The 20,662-nt window shown below is 39.8% G+C and overlaps 1 protein-coding gene across 4 annotated transcripts in view; it reads left to right on the top strand.

Annotated features, from left to right (window-relative positions):
• The window catches only part of LOC136882356 (isoaspartyl peptidase/L-asparaginase), a 36,341-nt gene extending 17,300 nt beyond the window's left edge, over positions 1–19,041 (top strand). For all 4 annotated transcript variants that reach the window (XM_067154963.2, XM_067154964.2, XM_067154961.2 and 1 more), the window contains exons 5-7: positions 5,382–5,509; positions 15,442–15,552; positions 18,708–19,041. In XM_067154963.2, coding sequence (XP_067011064.2) covers positions 5,382–5,509; positions 15,442–15,552; positions 18,708–18,922 — 454 coding nt within the window. In that variant the 3' untranslated portion in view covers positions 18,923–19,041. The remainder of the gene's footprint in view (positions 1–5,381; positions 5,510–15,441; positions 15,553–18,707) is intronic.
• The last annotated feature ends 1,621 nt before the right edge of the window (positions 19,042–20,662 follow it).

The following is a 20,662-nucleotide window of genomic DNA, read 5'->3' on the forward strand; positions in this document are numbered from 1 at the left end:
GGCTTTCATACAACAAGGAACAAGGAATACAGTAAAACATTTTATTTTATTAGCATCACGGGTCCGTATTGAGTCCGCCTGCTGAGCTATAACACGGCCTTCTTTTTGCATTTCCTCTTCGATTTCCACATCTATTTGTTCTTCAGGAGCATTGCTAACATGAATACTAATATTACTACTAATTTCACTGAAAAAATTACATTCCTAATCATCATTACTTCCTAAAAGGAGTTATATATCGGTAAATATTAGTTCTATACTGGCAGCCATCTTGTTTACAAGCGAATCTCAAAGTCGAGAGATAGCCCACTTCAAACTAATATTACCAAGCACACAATCGAAATATATTAGCAAAGAGCATATAACATTGCAAAGAAAGAATCCCTACACAAATCACAAATGCAACCCACTCTGCCATCTCTTGAGGAAAAGTTGAATTACGTAGTAAAATGAGACAACGGAACAGTTCCGTTGTCCGGCATTTGGTCCACCGAGATGAAGCACGGAACGATTCCGTGGCTCGGGCCCAATGAGTTAATGTGTCATGTTGATTTTCAGAACTACCGTATTTGCCTTAAAATTTGGATTTTCATTAATTGTATTTAAAAATTTTAAATTCATGATTTATTTTAATTTTAACTATGAATGATTTAGGTATCAAGTGCCATTAATTCAAAGGAACATTCCTTTTATATAACAGAATAAAGTTTCACTGAGAATGGGTATAAATTGAGAGAGTGATGATTTTTTTCTAGAGAGTTGCAAATTGGACAAAAAGTGGGTGGCACTCTTGGCTAGTACCTAACAATTACAACAACACTGAGAGGGTTAAGTTTTCTGTTTTACCGGGCGAGTTGGCCGTACGGTTAGGGACGCGTAGCTGTGAGCTTGCATCCGGGAGACAATGGGTTCGAATCCCACTGTCAGCAGCCTTGAAGATGGTTTTCCATGGTTTCCCATTTTCACACCAGGAAAATGCTGGGGCTGTTCCTTAACACGTTGAGTGCCGAGCCGATTGTAGCACACTATTCCACTGGTGCCAGGCTTGTTTTTGAATTGCATTCCGCTGGTGCCAAAGCAATTGTACGTGTTGTAGTCTGTTTATATAATCTTGGGATATATTTATATGATGTACTAAGTAAATTTTATCTCACCATACCATGGTCATGTGTGACGCCATATGGTGTCACATCAATTTTTACGAAAGATAAAATATAGCGTGACGCCATATGGTGTCACAGAATTTTTTGACATGGAATGTGCAAACGAATTTCAAATACGAGATATTTATTTGCTAATTCAAATTAACGCAATATTTATGAAAACCTAGTAAAATGCAAAACAAGTACTTATATTACATTACATATTGTTGATAACAGTTTTCTGATAACTCTAAACATTGAAAATATGCGTCTCGGCACGCCCGAGTTCTTGTTACTCGTTGTAATTTTTCAAACCTTATTGGCATCGTTGTTCAAACATCGTCCTTTGTACACTTGTTTCATGTGCTGTTTTCATATTTACGTTTTGCACATCTGATCGGGAAGTTAAGGGGAACGCGTTAACCTTACGCTACCTGGCTGCTGGCGCAGCTCGACGCAGCCCGGTTGGTTCACGTCCGCTGCTTCGCTCCTCCCTACCTCTCCGCCACACCCCGATACTCCCGCGGCACTTCTAATTTTATGACTATTTATTTGTTCAATTTTGGCGTTTAAACTTGCGCTGGGTACATGCAGTTTTCACCTTAGCATTCTACTGTCTACCACGAATATTCCTACCAAATTTCAACCGAATCCGAGTGTAACACATGTATGTGTTCCTCGTAAGATTATTACCAATATCTTCCATTTTTTTTATATTTTTGCACAACTATATAAACTGAGTGATAATACGTACGTAAACGAGGAATAAACAATGCCTGGCGTGCTTTCACCTGTGACAACGACCACAGGCCACTCAGTGGCTTCGGAAGAATACTGTGGCGCCATATGGTGGCTTACAGTAAAAATACATAGCTGGAATAGACCCTGAAGTTCGCCCTTCACGTAGTACCAATTTTACGCGCATAGATGTCACAGCTGATTATCTACGGCGCATCGCCTGAAACTCAACTGTGCCGCCATATGGCGTCACGCCAACTCTGATTTCAAGAACGGTGTGCCGCCATATGGCGTCACGCCATCTCAAATTTGAAGACCACCGTGACGCCATATGGCGGCACGTGGCACCCAACGTGTTAATTAAGGCCATGGCTGCTTCCTTCGCACTCCTAGGTTTGCTATAAAAACACATCGTCACCATAAGACCTATCTGTGTCGGTGCGACGTAAAGCAAAATTAAAAAAAAAAATTTACTCTCCTCCCTACTTATCACTGTCCAGGTCTCGGTTGCATAAGTCAATGTGAGTGTATAATACATTTTGTACTTATGTCTTTCATGTCATACTTCTTAAAAAGTTCATCTCATTGTTCTGGAATTGATAGTCCAGAGTAATCACTCTATCTATCTATCTATCTATCTATCTATCTATCTATCTATCTATCTATCTATCTATCTATCTATCTATCTATCTATCTATCTATCACTACTTATCTGCATTTAGGGCAGTCACCCAGGTGGCAGATTGCCTATCTGTTGTTTTCCTAGCCTTTTCTTAAAGGATTGCAAAGAAATTGGAAATTAATTGGAAGTTCCTTTCCCTTCTCCCCTTCTCTTCCTTCTAGTCAATCAATCAATCAATCAATCAATCAATCAATCAATCAATCAATCAATCAATCAATCAGTCAGTCAGTCAGTCAATCCTGATCTGCATTTAGGGCAGTCACCCAGGTGGCAGATTACCTATCGGTTGTTTTCCTAGCCATTTCTTAAATGATCGCGAAGAAATTGGAAATTTATCGAACATCTCCCTTGGTAAGTTATTCCAATCCCTAACTCCCCTTCCTCTAAACGAATATTTGCCCCAGTTCGTCCTCTTTGCATTATTGTCTTGCTCTTCTCAGCACTTATTTGTTTCTATATTTACCAGTTTATGCATTCGGTATGTTGAGTTTGTTGATCTTGTACTTTGTCTTCATTTACTCCTTGCATCACAATGTAATCTGCAAACAGCATCACCTTCAGCTCCCTGTCCTCGTATTTTTCCTTTGTTTCCGCCATAGTTTCATCCATTAACATTATGAACAACAGTGGTGACAACAGACTTCCATGCCTTAATCTGGTTACACGTCCAAACCGCAGGGGTCTGGACATTGCTGCAAAAATTGTTTGCGTGTATTTCAGTCTGCCTGGTAGTCATGACTGTTAAAGCTTCAAGTTTATATGGTCCTACACTGTAGTTAGCTGGTTCAAGTTCTGTTGATCGAAAACAATTTTACCATTAAAATGTTGGCTGACACGATAGGAGAGGTGGTGGTATACAATTTATAAACACTTAATTTTGTGCCAAAAGCCTAGGTTCAATTTCAAACCTCTCTGCAGTGTCCATGTGAAGTAAGGGCATTATGGTGCTGTTGGCAGTGATTTGTCTGTCATATGGAGATGTTAAGCCTTGAATAGACTCCTCAGTGTTATTTGACAAGACTAGGCTACATTTTGACACCAGGTTCCTCCCCCCACCCCCGCTCTCTCTCTCTCATCAAAACCTTTGCTATGGGAATTCTATATTCTATTCTATAATATTCCAAGTTCAGGACTGTCATTGCTATTTCACTTCCCCCATCATCTGTCTCATACTGAAGGTGGGCGTCTGATGTTGATCTTCCATTTCCTAAAAACACACTACTCTTATTCTAATTGTCCTTGAACCATTTTTCTCATTTTTCTTCCTAGTATCCTTACAAATATGTTTGCTTCTTGTGATATTAGCATGATTCCTCAGTAATTATCATATACCTTCTCATCATCATCATCATCATCATCATAATCATGAATTCCTTCCAGTGAGCCGGGTAGGATGTTTAAAAACAATGTGCCTCCATTTATTACGGTCTTGGTGTGCTTGTTTTCTCTCTAGGGCATCCCATGTTTCTGCTCTCTTCTCTAGGTCTTCTGTTATCTGATCTAAGCACCTTTTTCTAGGGCGTTCAATTGGTCTTCATCCCAGAACAATCTTTTCAAGATACTTCCTTGGTGTTCGAGTCTCCTTCTTCTTTTTTGTACCGCTTTTTCCACACCCGTGGGGTTGCGGGTGCGAACTGTGTCACAAATGTGGATTTGGCCCTGTTTTATGGATGGATGCCCTTTCTGACGCCAACGCTATATGGAGGGATGTAATCACTATTGCATGTTTCTGTGGTGGTTGGTAGTGAAGTGTGTTGTGTGAATATGAAGAGGAAAATGTTGGGACAAACACAAACACCCAGTCCCCGGGTCACAAGAATTAATCTGAGATGATTAAAATCTCCGACCCCGCCGGGAATCGAACACGGGACCCGCTGAACCAAAGGCCAGTATGCTGACCATTCAGCCAATGAGTATTCAAGTCTCCTGTAGCGGCTTAATATGTCCTAGCTACTTCAGCATTGCAACACTCAGCTTTTCTTCCATGGTCAGGTTGACCTGCAGGTCTCTTCATATCTGATCATTCCTAATTCTGTCCTACCTTGTTTTCTGTACAGCTCTTCGCCTTTCATCACATACCTTCTCATTATCATTAAATATGGATATTATTCCTGTACTCCAGTAATCTGACACAGATTTTTCTTTCCAAATAAATCTAAATAGCCTTCACAACCAGAGTAGACCAACAGGTTCTGCTCCCTTTATCTTTTTCAAACATAACTCATCCATTCCCACTGCATTTCCTTCTTGATTTGACTGCAGCTTCTTCCTCTTCCATTGTGATGTTCTCAGCTTCTGTCTCCTGACACGGTTTTGTGTTATCTCATCTAAACCACTTGTCACATTCAGAAGTTCATGAAAATAATCTTTCTATATTTTCTTTATCTCCTCTGGTTAAGTTATTTTCTCTCCATTTTCCCCCTTCACCTGCTTTATACTCTGTCTCCATAGCATACCAGTTAGCAGTATAGCTGCCGTCCTCGGAGGCTCAGGTTCGATTCCCAGTACTGCCAGAGATTTAAGAATGGTAGGAGGACTGGTGTTTGGTTAAAATGGTACATGCAGCTCAACTCCATTGGAGGTGTGCCTGAAAAGAGCTACACGAACCTCAGGATGAGGACATGAGTTTACTTTACTTTACCCGCTTTATTTAGACACACTCTTTTCTCTTCTCTCAACCATCCTTTCTTCCTGTCTGATGTTCAAATGCACAATGTATGCCCTTACACACTTTTTCAAAACACATACCGAGAGAGAAATCTCTCTTTACACCAAGAGAACGAGCAGGTGTTTTAACCTTGTTTGTGTTCTTATTTAAGGTGGACTGGAGGCACTGGAACTGTTGGTGCTGTTGCTATTGATGAAAATGGTCACTTGGCTGTTGCTGTCTCAACTGGGGGTACGACAGGCAAAATGCCAGGACGTGTAGGGGACACAGCTCTTTGTGGTTTGTATTAGTTTCTTTCTTGATATTTCCCAGAATGTTTGTTCGTAGTTTACTTTTTATATTTCCATTACAGTAAGATTAAGATTAATTGACCTCAGCAGAAAATTTCAAGTAAAGCATTTAACAAAAAGTAATTGGACACTAATTGTCCACTATGTTTATTGATGGGTTGTCTCCATTATAACCTCATTGTTCCACGTTTTGCGGCTATAAGAGCAGCCATGCTATCCAGTATGCTCTTGACGATATTTGTAGGACATTGAACTGGGATTGCAATTTAAGAATCTCATATCTGCGAACTAACATCCTCATGATTCGTATCGATGTGATATACAACTGGGAGAAATAAACAATTGATTCCACCTAATCCATACTATTTATTTGCCTTTGGGTCCGGTTCCATGGCTAAATGGTTACCATGCTGGCCTTTTGTCACAGTGGTCCCGGGTTCTATTCCTGGCAGGGTCGGGAATTTTAACCTTAATTGGTTAATTTTGCTGACACGGGGGCTGGGTGTATGTGTCGTCTTCATCATCATTTCATCCTCATCACGATGCGCAGGTCACCTACGGGAGTCAAATCGAAATACCTGCATCTTAATATAAATGGTCCGTTATTGGACATTATAAATTTTACAGCTAACTCATTCTTGGTTGCCAGCGTTTCGCCCTCGTGTGCTAGGGTGGGCTCATCAGTTGGTACCTAGCACACCTACCAATACGCTGGCCAGTGCATACCGTGGAGGCCACTGCGTAGGCTAACTAGAGCCACCGGCAGTGCCAATGCACTAAGAGACTTTGTCTCATTATCAAAAATTGATGCCTGCTTGGCCATTAGATGATATAGATGTTGATTCCCATAGGGAATCTGAAATATTTGTCCTGAATGAGTAAATTTATAATACCAATATAAATGGTCCGTTATTGGACATTATAAATTTTACAGCTAACTCATTCTTGGTTGCCAGCGTTTCGCCCTCGTGTGCTAGGGTGGGCTTATCATTTGGTACCTAGCACACCTACCAATACGCTGGCCAGTGCATACCGTGGAGGCCACTGCGTAGGCTAACTAGAGCCACCGGCAGTGCCAATGCACTAAGAGACTTTGTCTCATTATCAAAAATTGATGCCTGCTTGGCCATTAGATGATATAGATGTTGATTCCCATAGGGAATCTGAAATATTTGTCCTGAATGAGTAAATTTATAATACCAATATAAATGGTCCGTTATTGGACATTATAAATTTTACAGCTAACTCATTCTTGGTTGCCAGCGTTTCGCCCTCGTGTGCTAGGGTGGGCTCATCAGTTGGTACCTAGCACACCTACCAATACGCTGGCCAGTGCATACCGTGGAGGCCACTGCGTAGGCTAACTAGAGCCACCGGCAGTGCCAATGCACTAAGAGACTTTGTCTCATTATCAAAAATTGATGCCTGCTTGGCCATTAGATGATATAGATGTTGATTCCCATAGGGAATCTGAAATATTTGTCCTGAATGAGTAAATTTATAATACCAATATAAATGGTCCGTTATTGGACATTATAAATTTTACAGCTAACTCATTCTTGGTTGCCAGCGTTTCGCCCTCGTGTGCTAGGGTGGGCTCATCAGTTGGTACCTAGCACACCTACCAATACGCTGGCCAGGGCATACCGTGGAGGCCACTGCGTAGGCTAACTAGAGCCACCGGCAGTGCCAATGCACTAAGAGACTTTGTCTCAATATCAAAAATTGATGCCTGCTTGGCCATTAGATGATATAGATGTTGATTCCCATAGGGAATCTGAAATATTTGTCCTGAATGAGTAAATTTATAATACCAATATATTGGTATTATTGGTATTATAAATTTATATTGGTATTATTGGTATTATTGGTATTATAAATTTACTCATTCAGGACAAATATTTCAGATTCCCTATGGGAATCAACATCTATATCATACCTGCATCTGGCGAGCCGAACTTGTCCTTGGACACTCACGGCAAAAAAAGCCATATGCCATTTCATTTTTTCATTTGTCTTTGGCAAACTAAAAACTGTAGTACATGTTTCATCTAGTGACTAGATATCATCAGCTACATCTTGTTTAGGTGTACTACAAAAGCGGATCAAATATAAATGGAAATTTGAATGTACCGCTGCTATTAGTAGTAATTCAGAGGCGGGGCTTTGCCAGGATGTTGGTGGGGGTGTCTGGAGAAGGGGTTTGCACGCGCGAACAACGGTGGAGAGCTGGGCTGCTTCAGTACGCCATGAATGAGCAAGAGGTGCACACATTTCTTGCGCAATGCATCATTATCAAATTTCTCGCAAAAGAGGGCACCAAATCTTATGAAATTTTGAGATGGCTCCATGCATAATTTGGGCAAGATACACCTTTGCAGACTTGAGTGTATGAGTGGGCTAAAAAATTTGTGACCAGAAGAGAAGCTGTGGAAAATGAACCTCACAAAAGGGAGACCACAGACAAGCATCAGTGCAGACAACATTGTTGCAATTTGTGACATTATTGGTGAAGATTAGTGAATAAAAATTTTGTAATTTGTTTTAATTGTCAAAATAAGTTATGGAAGTGTTCAAACCATCATCCGAAATGAACTCCATTTCAGAAAATTGTCTGCCGCGGGTTCCTCGTCTTCTCAACCAGGAACAAAAAAACTTTACGCCAGGAAGTTCGTCAGAGACTCCTGCGTAGCTACGAGGAGGAAGAAGAGGATTTGTTGCATCATATTGTGACTTGTGATGAAACTAGGATGTATCATTACACCCCAGAGTCAAAACAAGCAAGCATAGAGTCGCGACAAAGAAAGGAAGCAGGTCCGGTCAAGGCCAAAACACGCTCATTTGCTGGAAAAAAGCTTGCAACGGTTTCCTGGGACTCCGTGGGCATTTTGCTGGTGGATTTTCTCCATGGACAAAGGACAATTAATGTAGTCTGTCACTGTTGCCTTTTGGATGAGGCAAAAGCTGCGTACCACAACAAGCGATGCCAGCAACCAATCTGAAACATATTCTTCTCCATGACAATGCAAGGCCACATACTGCCGCTTTAATGCGGGCAAAACTGGAGGAAATTCACTGGACACCTCTGGAACACCCTCCGTACAGTCCAGATTTATAGCCCTGTGACTGCCACTTGTTTGGACCACTCAAACAAGACCTAGGAGGTCAGCAGTTCAGTGAAGATGGAAGTGTAGAAGAGTTTGTGTGCAGCTGGCTCCATGGAATTCAGATATTCTTGCAGTGAGGTTATAGATTTTGTCAACACACACATGATACAACAAAAATTTAAGAAATAATAATTTCAAAACAAGATCCAGTGCCATAAGAAGACAACAACTGATCACATTTCCATATTATATGAGACTCACGGTAACATAAGGACTACTTAATTTTTAAAAACTGCATTGTATAATATAACATCAAAATTATTTTTAGCCATAAGCCATTTTTAACTGCTAAAAAAAGTTTTTAAACCATAATTTGGTAGTTTCACCCATTCCTTCTCTTCCCCCCACCATTCCCCCCTCTTCCATGACACATTCCTTTAGTTTGAGATATGTTAATTACTTTTAAGGTTTTCAAATGTCTTTTTAGGATTAAGAAGGGATGAATATGTCCTTACTTCTTGTAAATAGTACACCTAAACAAGACGTAGATGATTATGTCTAGTCGCTAGACGAAACGTACTAGATTTTAGTTTGTCAAAGGCAAATAAATAGTATTGATTAGGTGGAATCTCAATGACCTGCATAAGCAGAAACGTATCAGGAAGAAGAAGAAGAAGAAGAAGAAGAAGAAGAAGAAGAAGAAGAAGAAGAAGAAGAAGAAGAAGAAGAAGAAGAAGAAGAAGAAGAAGAAGGTATCATTGATTTATATCTCTCAATTTTAATCTCATATTTGTTCTGTATTGACAAACTAACGTAATTAGTCCACCGTGGTCAATACATTAAATGTTATATAAAAACTCATTAATGGTACATGTTTTGGCCCTATTGGGAAAAGAAATATAAAGTTAATAGTGAGTTGCACTATCATGAAGCTCGAAGGGCAGCTGAGAATTTGAAATTCAAGGAAGTAACCCTGGAGAAGGGAGAAAAAAAGGTGAGCTGTCAATGCAAAAAGTTCTCTTGATAAAGAAATATTTTATGACAGCTTAAGACGATGGATGGAAAAGTGTCTCTTAACTAAAGAAGACACACAAATACCAGAATGGACAAAAGTATTGTATCCTGAATATTGGCTAGATAATGTTTAGATGAATGTCACTTTTGGTAAAGTTGGAGTACAAAATTTGTGTAGGCGATTAAGGATTCAAAACAGACATGTTCTAAGATATTATCATGTATTCCTCGTTGAGGAGAAAATGCCAGCGTCACTACTACCACTTATGAACACCATCAACAGTATTCCCATTTTTACCTCTGGAAGTGAACGTGGTTTCTCGCAAATTAACTTAATATTGACATAAATAGTACCTGAAAGGAAGACAACTTGCGACCGATGCAAAGACAAGATATCAGCATCATGGGTCCAATTTGGTAGTTACGGTAATAGAAAAGAATGTCATGACTTCATTTTTAGTAATATTTTAGTTACCTATGTTGAAATCAAAGTTAATGGGTAAAAATTGACACCTGATCACAAGATATTTGTAACATTATAAGTAAGTAGAAATTGATGAAATATTACTTGGAATGAGTGTCAGAAGAGAGATGTGTTCATTGCAATGTCCCAGAACCCACCATCCCACCCCCAGAAGTATTTTTACTTTTATAACCTAATGAAGAGCATGACACACCATTTTCCATTGCTGCAGTAGCTATTTGCATTCCTATTGGCCAACGTGAAGTGGCATGTGATGTCATTCCCGTCAATTTTGATGATGAGATTCTGTTACCAACCCCGACACAATAAAAGTACAAGTAAATGGAACATGTCAGGATAACCAATGGTCATCTCCAGGCCCTACCCTACCAGTCCAGTCCAATGGTGTTTCCAGAGGAAACTATAGGCCTAAGGCTGCTTCACGGCTCTAACCCAGAGGGTTTCGCACCCAGACCCCTCTTTGCTTCTCCTTATATCACTGGTCTTGTCCAGGACCTACCCTAACCGTCCGCACAGCAAGAAACTCGTCCAGACCCTACCCTAACCATCCATGGGGCAAGAAAAAACAGGTCCTACCTTAATCATTACAGACCAACGGTGTTTCCACTGAAAACTAGAGGACCGAGCTCGATAGCTGCAGTTGCTTAAGTGCGGCCAGTATCCAGTATTCGGGAGATAGTAGGTTCAAACTCCACTGTCGGCAGCCCTGAAAATGTTTTTTTGTGGTTTCCCATTTTCACACCAGGCAAATGCTGGGGCTGTACTTTAATTAAGGCCACGGCCGCTTCCTTCCCACTCCTACCCCTTCCCTGTTCCATCGTCGCCATAAGACCTATCTGTGTCGGTGCGACGTAAAGCAACTGGCAAAAAAAAAAAAAAAAAAAAAGAAAGGAAACTAGAGGCCTAAGGCTGCTTTGCGGCTGTAACCTGCGGCTTATGTCCCCAGACCCCCTTTGCTTGTTCCCACATCACTGGTCCTGTCCAGGACCTATTACTAACTGTCCGCACGGCAGGAAACTTGCCTAGGCCCTACCCTAACCATCTGCATGGCAAGAAAAACCTTTTAATTCACCTTTACACCACTAGCCCCCTAGCTCCTATAATTCCTATTAAAACAGTAATCACCACCATCACCCCTTAGTTCCTAAGTAGAGAGGTTGGCAGTCTTGTGCACTGCCCAATGTCCTGCATGAGAAGGCCACGAGAAGTAAACAAAGGACAGTCGTTCTGCTCATACATGTGTGTGGCGAAAATCTTGTGACGATGGAGCAAGTATTGATAGTTAGTGTAAAGATTAAGTTGTGTTTTGGCCTATAGATTGAGTTATACATTATGGTGTGCTCATCATCATCATCATCATCATCATCATCATCATCATCATCATCATCATTATTTCCCCTTATCCAACTCTTGCCGGGTTGGGGTATTTATGGTATTTCTCCATCTTTCTCTTTCCTTCCACCATTCCTCTTCCACGACCTTGTCCCAGTCTAATTTTTGCCTTCTTATGCTGCTCTTCACTGAATGAATCCACCTTGTTCTAGGTCTTCCTCTTGCTCTCTTGCCCTCGCACTTTGCCTCCAGCATCTATCTTGGAATTCTCCTTAGTTTATTCTTTTTAACTCTCTCATTTAGTTTTCCTATACCAACTTCCTTCCTAACACCTTCATTTCTCACTCTGTCTTTCCTTGTCTTTCCTATCATACTTCTTAGGAATTTCATCTCACTGGCTTGAATTCTACTCTCTTGCCTGCTAGTCAGAGTCCAAGTATTAGCTGCATAAGTCAGTATGGGTACATAGTACATTTTGTAGTATATTATCTCTTTACTTTTCCTTTGTACTTCTTTGCTCTAAACAAGTTTTCTTACACTTTGGTAGAATGCATTGTCCTGCTGTACCCTCCTGCTAATCTCCATGTTCACGCTAGCATTTTGCATTAATTCATTTCCTACGTATTTAAAGCTGTTGGTATAGATGTTGATTCCCATAGGGAACTTAGAAAATTTGACCTGAATGAGTAAATTTATAATACCAATATAATGGTCCGTTATTGGACATTTTAAGTTTTCCAGCTAACGCAGGCAACCAAGAATGAGTTAGCTGGAAAACTTATAATGTCCAATAACGGACCATTATATTGGTATTTTAAAGCTGTTCGCAATTTTCAGACTCTGACTTCCAAATTTTCACAGTGCCCTTTTCTTGCCTTTCCCCTCTCAACACCATAGTCTTGCTTTTCTCTGTACTGATTTTCATGCCATACTTCTCAGTTGTTTCATTCAGTACATCTAGTTGTTGTTGCTCTTCTTTGCAGTCCTTTCTTCAGATCACATCATCATCTGCAAATAGCAGTATCTTATCTCTTTATCTCCATAAGGTTCCTCTGTTTCCTTTACAATTTTGTCCATGACCGTTATAATCAAAAGAAGTGACAGCACACTCTCCTGTCTTAGTCCAGTCTTATTACTAAACCATTCTGTCTTTCCAACTGGGGTCAGTACTCTGCTAACAGAGTTGTTGTACATTGCTTGCACCATTTCTAACATTTCTCTTCTGAGTCTCTTTTTAACCGTGGATTCCCAAACCTTCTCTCTGGGTACACTATCATATGCCTTTTCTATATCTATGAAAGTCATGACCAGATCCTTTCCATATTCCCTGTTCTTTTACATCAGCTGTCTCATGTTAAAAATTGGGCCCACTGTAGATCTTCCACTCCTGAAGCCATATTGTTCCTCTTGTAACTCTCCTTCAATCTTTCTTCTCATTCTTCCTTCTAATATTCTTTCCAGTATTTTAACTACCTGCAATATAAGTGCGATTCCTTTATACTTACCACAAACTTTCTTGTCCCCTTTCTTAAACACTGGTATTATTATCCCTTTTTTTTTTCCATTCTTCTGGTACACATTTGTCTTCCCACATACACTTCAGTAATTGGCACAACCATGGCATACCAACAGGTCCAGCAGCCTTTATCATTCCCATGCTGATTTCATCCATCCCTGTTGCTTTTCCCATCTTCATCTCTTGTACTGCTAACTCCACCTCCCTCATTGTTATATCATCCTCTGTTGTTGAGTCCTCACACTCTATTGCTTCTATCTCCCCTGTGCAGTTATTCACATTCAATAGCTGATCATAATACCTCTTCCATCTTCTCTTTATCTCTTCTGGGTGTGTTAACAGTTCCTCATATTCTTTTTTCACTAGCTTTGTGGTAACTCTTTCTGTCCTTTTACTTCTTATAAGTCCATACAGCATCCTTTTACTGTCACTTACATCCGCTTCCATTTTTTGTGTAAATTCTTCCCAACTCTTCTTCTTTTCTTCTCCTACCACCTTCTTCCATCTCTGTTTGCCGTTGAGATACTTCCTTTTGCTTTCTTCTGTTTGATCTCAGATCCATTCTCGCCAGGCTGTCTTCTTTTCTTTCACCACTTTCCTCACTTCCTCATTCCACCACGGTGTCTCCTTTTCTTTCACTCTTGTAGATGTCCTGCCACAAGCACTCTCTAATGCACTAACGCCTTTTTAAAATTGGCCCACTCCTCTTCTACATTTTCCACTTCAGTAACTGGGATTTGTTGCTTCAAGCTCTCCTGAAAATCTTCCTGTATATTTTTTTTATCTCTTTTAGTTTTCCATTTTTCCCAACCGCAATTTTGCCACCACAACTCTATGGTCCCCATCACATGCTTCTCCTGGTAAAACTGTCACATCCATCTGCTTCCTGCGATTTGTCCTTTCCACCAAAAAGTAGTCAATTACTGATTTTGTTCTTCTTTCACCCTACCCATATCTTGTAATTTTCCTGCTGTTTTTCTTTCGAAACCATCTATTCCCCACTATAAGTCCATTCCTTTCACAGAAGTCCGCTACTTCCTTTCCTTCGCGATTCTTTTTCCCATATCCATATGGTCCAGTGACTTCTTCCTTTCCTTGTCTCTCGTTTCTGACCTGTGCATTCAGATCTCCAATAATAAAAACCACTTCCACACCTGAAATTTCTCTTTCTACTTTCTTCAAGAAACCTTCAGTATCTTCTTCCCTATTTCCCGTCTGTGGTGCATACACTTGTATGAAGTCCATCACTTCATTCTTCATCTTTAGTGTAATCTTCATTATTCTGTCACTCACACATTCTACCACTTCAACATACTCCTCCAATTGCTTTGAAATGATTAGTCCCACTCCGTTTATTGCCTCATGGCCACCACTCCAATATAATGTGTATCATTTCCTCAATTTCTTCCTTCTGTTACCTTTCTATTTCACTTCACTCAGCCCCATCATTTCCAACTTCTCCTTCTCCATAAAATCTACTACTTCCTCTGCCTTTCCTGTGAGGGTCATAAGATTTACTATTGCTGTCTTAATGTTGGTTACTGGTCGCCCATTTCTCACAGTTATCCCAGTATCCCGAAAACTACACGTCGCTTTAAGCAGAGAATGCCCTAACCTTTTCCGAGGTTGATTTCCTAGTACCATACCATTTATAGGCTATTATTACGATGGGGTCGCCACTCCCAAAGGTGTTTTATACCTACTGCCAGGTGTTATTTTAGGCCACTCCACTGGAGTACAGACGCTGTGTGTTTTAAATTAATTTTTAACTAATTTGCTGCAACTAGCTACCTGGTAGTATAATATGATTATATGACACCATAGAAACTGTAGCCTGCGACTCCAGTATTCTATGTTTGGGATGGGTCGAGTGGGTATTGGTTAACTTTTTTCCATAAAAAAAAAGGGCTGCTGATTATTATTATTATTATTATTATTATTATTATTATTATTATTATTATTATTATTATTATTATTATTATTATTATTATTATTATCATTATTATTATTATAAAGAGGAAAGCAACGGGAAACTACCTTACTCTTCATTTCCCTAGTATGCCATTTCTGATGCCTAGGCCATCTATGACAGCTGGTGGCAGAGCTGTCGAGGATCCAACCAGCCATAGGGCTGAAGACTGAACATAATAATAAATGGGATTGATGAGGAGAGAGCCTGTGTATTTCAGGATGTCAGCATGTGGAGATCTAAAGATTGTCCTTGTCCGTTAGTGTTTTCGTTCTTGTCCTTGCCTCTTCTTTCTATTGGTCTCTCTTCCTATACCGGTATTGTACTATCATAACATTTATCTTCTGCATGTGTTTCTGTTCAACTCCCAAGCTTCCAGTCTTTGACATATTTGTACATTTGCTTGTTTCCTGTCCAGTACAAAAAAACAAATGTGTATAACTTGTCTCTATAATGTTGTGTTATAATCTAGTTTCTAGTGAATAATATCTAATTACAGGTTGTGGGGGCTACAGTGATGATCGAGTAGGAGCTGTATCTACCACAGGCCATGGAGAGTCCATCATCAAATTAAACCTGGCACGAGACATTCTCGCTCGCATGGAACAAGGTAGGATAGTTACAAAGTAGGTCATTTGTCTTGGAAATAAAATATTAACTCTAGCTGCAAATTTTGGCTTTTCAACATTGAAATACCAGTGTTTTCCCCCCATGTAGCAGCGGACTCGTCAGATGGATTGCCACACCTTTCCATCTCCTTTGTAAGACAGTGCAGTGATGGACCACTAGGGGCAACATGTACCTCCACTTGTACTAATGCCTCACTTAGGCTTTTCATGAATATTTTCTAAAACATATTAAACTGATTCAACATAACATTGATGCACTAAATCTGGAAATACAATTTGTATTTTGCTATCAAGTTAGGAATGTTGGCAAATTTGCCATGACTGTCTTTTGCTAATGCATGAGTTTTCATTGAATATAAATATTTTTAACATCTATTTTTTGAATCCAGTATAACAGGGACTAAATGAATAAAGACAGTCTGTTGAAATATATGCTGCGACCAGTATCCGGTATTCGGGGGATAATGGGTTCGAACCCTACTGTCGGCAGCCCTGAAGATGGTTTTCCATGATTTCTCATTTTCACACCAAACAAATGCAGGATGGCCGCTTCCTTCCCACTAGTAGACCTTTCCTACCTCATTGTCGCCATAAGATCTATCTATGTCGGTGCAACGTAGTGTTTAAAAAAACATTCACATACCCAGCCTTCAAGCTAGAGGAATTAACCAAACATGGTTGAAACTTTGGCCTGGCTGGGAATTGAACCCAGGGGTAATAGTGCCAACCAACAGCCAAGGAACTGGACTCTTTCTCTGATGCATTAGAAGAAGTCTCTTTAAGATACTTGAATGTTTGATTTTTCCTTATTTGGTATCGAGGAATGTAGTGATATTCTTTGTTAGTCATCATTTCTTCAGGAAGATTATTATCAATTATTTTTTTCATTTTTTTTCACCCATTTAGGACAACTTTATGTTGTACCTTTTTCTTGTTCTTTCTGGAAGATCCTGTATTCTGTCTACATCATCCTTTAACCATCTCCAGTCACTTGGATGCGGTACAAGAGCTCTCTCTATCTTTGTCTACCCAGGTACATTTCTTCCTTCTCAACTTGGTGCCAGTCCTCTGCTCTTCCTTCCAGGTCCTGCTTTACTTGACTGATCCACCATTTCCTTGGTCTGACTCTAGGTTTTTTGCCTTCCACTTCCTTTTCTAGCCATTTTCTTGCTGTTCTGATATGATCCATCCTTTTTTACATGGCCATATCACTTGAGTCTTGAGGTTCTTACATTTTTGCTTAGCAACTGCTTTACTTGTGTACAAGTATTATGATAGATCTTGTGACTCCTCCACTCATTGTATTTAAAAATATTGAATTGCATTAGAATGAAAAACGTATTAACATATTAAAATATTCATGAAATAAAATACTCAGTCGTTGGACTATGTACTCACACTTTGTTCTTACTTGATTACTTACACATACAATATTTGATGGGCGCCAGCTACAACTCAGTTCAGCAATAATAGAATGAGAGTCTTGAATATTTCTAGGGTGTGGGGTAATGAGCTTACTTAGAAAGCATAACATATAGGTTGTAGGAAAAGGAGATTGTCGTTTTGTTTCTCCATTAAATTTGAGGTTATCTGATTCTACCTTTGAAATAAAACAATAAATTAATTAGATATTGAACAAAATTTATTCTTTAAATTATGTCTAAAATAGTAAGACTTGCTGCAATAAAACAAGAATACAAAATTATGACATTACAACTGAAAGAAACTAGGTATTAAATTTGAATTCCTCTTGACTGGACATTTAAAAATTGTACAAGATATTTATCCCTCTGTGTTCACTTGACTGTACCTCCAACACTTTGAGTGTAATTATAACATATTCCTTTGAGTTGGTGTCTGCTGTAGGTGTCTCAAGCCTAATTTGGTGATGTATCCTTTTTGTTTCACTGACAAGATATAGCATGGCTTGAAATTAAATTCACACTCTGAGCATTTAATCCATATGGTGACTGGCGACTAAGTATCCATGTAACTGCTGCTTCTCCATCCAAACAACTGACTACTACCATCTCAGTAGTACTCCATATGGCAAGGCTCGGTATCCCACTGACTTCATGGCAAGTCTCTCCATTCACCTCCTTCCAACCAACTGAACTCTCAGACTGAGGCCTCTCCTTTCAAATGACTAATGGATAAGATGCTGGCCCTAGTGTATATATAGCCATTAGCTGTCACACCTACGTAATCTCCAAAAATGACTCTGATGTTACTCCCACCCGGCTCCAAATGTTGCATGTTGTTGTGAAAAAGCCTACGGCAGCCGTAGGTATATCCTAAAAATGAGCTCATCGCTAAATGCACACAATGACAGAGCGATGACTCGACAGTTACGCTAGCAGTATTGCACAACATTGCAATGTCAAAAGTTATTTCACACAATATATCTATATCTGATGATATTATGCAGCAACTCTTACTTTACATGTCTTTAATGTTAATCTACACACACGCACACACACACACACACACACACACACGCGCGCGCGCGCGCACTCTCTCTCTCTCTCTCTCTCTCTATCTCTCTCTCTCTCTCCCTCTCTCTCTCTACATAACAAATTAACTACCATCACGCAAGCTATAATCAATTACTACATAGCGAAATCAGATTTCAGAATTGAATTAAACAATAATAATACAGATACAATAATAATAATAATAATAATAATAATAATAATAATAATAATAATAATAAACATGTCCTCGGACACTAGTTATAATAATTATCATTGACCTCTTTTTTTTTTTTTTTGCTAGGGGCTTTACGTCGCACCGACACAGATAGATCTTATGGCGACGATGGGATAGGCAAGGCCTAGGAGTTGGAAGGAAGCGGCCGTGGCCTTAATTAAGGTACAGTCCCAGCATTTGCTTGGTGTGAAAATGGGAAACCACGGAAAACCATCTTCAGGGCTGCCGATAGTGGGATTCGAACCTACTATCTCCCGGATGCAAGCTCACAGCTGCGCGCCTCTACGCGCATGGCCAACTCGCCCGGTCATTGACCTCTACAGGCATATGTATTCCCAGTACGCAGGTCCTGAACTATTACTAGTATATTTTCTGGCAACATTGCATTGGAATAACCTGGTAACAGTGACTTTCATTTTGCTTACAGGCAGACAAGCACAATGTGCTACAGCTGAAGGCTGTGACAACTTGAAGGAGATACTTGGTTTTACTGCTGGAGCTATCACCCTGTCTAATCGTGGTGATGTGGGAGTAGGGTTTTCCTCCAAACGTATGTCCTGGGCGTACAAGAAGGGTCATGAAGTGCATTATGGTATTGACCCTGGTCAACATATGATTGATCATGATCCTAAGTGCAGTTAGGTACCAAACTTCATCCTCATCTCATATATACCATTATTGTCTTGTCTTTTGTTAAGTATTTTTTATCTTGACTGGAAATTTAATTGTATTAATAATGATTATATTATGTTGCCAGTTTATGTCTTAAGTTTCGTTAAATCATCCATTCATTTGTTGAAATAGCCTGCCTGGAGGCCTTGAACATTAAGAATTATTTCAGACAGCGTGGGATTAAACCGCTCCCGCATGTATGTGCGGGTGCACCCGTTTCCACTGACTCTTTTACACATAGCAGGTAAATTACAGCCATGCAAAATTCCTTGCACTTTTCAGCAGAACCTTTTCAACACACTTTTCATTGTAGAAATACGGACAATCATCGTCTTCGTTTACTCTACCTTCTACACTTAAGGAAAAGGAAACAAAGCCGGAGGATGGGAGGATGGTCTTTCCGACACTAAAGTTATCATGTTCTTGATGCCTACCGGGCTCCGTAACAACCACAGTAAATCACACAGCCCACGGATAAATTGATAAATTGAAAATAGATAAATATACCAAATTATTATTTATGGATTGTCAATAACATGCCTGTATGCACTAGCAAATGTTCCTTCGCTCTGGGAGGTATATTCTTGAAAATATTTAGAAAAATGTATTGGCCGCAGGGGCGATTTCTCCGAGCATGCTACGCTTGCTGCGCAAGCGCAATATTTTTCTAAAGCAGGCGAGTTAAAAAAATTACAGTATGTACCGTATCTGTAATAGATCTGCATTATACAAATCGCATGTTGCACTTATCTTGGCGAGTTCAGCGAGGCTTGCTCGTATCTTAGGAGCTTCAGCGGAGCTGTCGACACAGCGAGAAATGTATGCGCGCGCAGGTTTCTTCTCTCCAAGGCCGGTTGCAAGCTGTCATGTTTGTAATGTGTAGTTGGAAGCTCTGGTCTGAGAGCTACAGATCTAGTGTGTTGTGTCAGTGAGTAGTGTACTGTAAGTTCCTGATCATCTATTCTGAATGATTTGACGTGCTGCAATGGGTTCCGAATCGTGCATTATTGACAGCTTGTTATCAAATCTATTTTCTCGGAGGACTATCCAAGAGAAAACAGACATTATTAAGAATGGTAGGCCCTGTCCGGCGCTGCCAGATTTAAAGACACAGCACAGGGAGAAAAACAGAGAATATGTACGTTCGTTCTCTATATCTCAGCTATGTTGTCGATTGAAAAAGGATTGCTTGCAAAAATTTGATTACAGTCCTCTTTCTATGATGAAGTTATTGATGGTTTTGTAGAGAGAAGCCGCAGAGTAGAGTTTGTTTTCAAGTAGGAAGATCTAATAAATAGTTGCAGTTTTTCTGTGTACATAGTTTGACGTTTACTTCTTTAAATTATATAATCACTGGCTTGTCATGATTTGTTAATAATTATAAAATTTGTCTGATTGTTATTCTTTTGGCCATTCTTGAAGGTGTGACGTAACCAGTTTGAATGCATGATTAAAATGTTCATGTGATTTAGCGATTTTTGGGTTTATGAATTTTATTCATTCAGAACTATGTATGTCCCACCCCACCAACTTTCACGAATGGAAGAGCAAGCCTGACTTTCATGACCAGCATTCGCCCCTGATTGGCCGTCCAATGATAGGACAGAGAAGTCAGATGGGAGCATCTGCTACATTGTTTCATGACTTGAGAATGGACGATGGCAAGTTTTCTAACTCTTTTTGGCTGTCAATATCCTCCTTTGATGAACT

The sequence above is a fragment of the Anabrus simplex genome, chromosome 10, assembly GCF_040414725.1.
Source record: "Anabrus simplex isolate iqAnaSimp1 chromosome 10, ASM4041472v1, whole genome shotgun sequence".
In the NCBI taxonomy this organism is placed as follows: domain Eukaryota; kingdom Metazoa; phylum Arthropoda; class Insecta; order Orthoptera; family Tettigoniidae; genus Anabrus; species Anabrus simplex.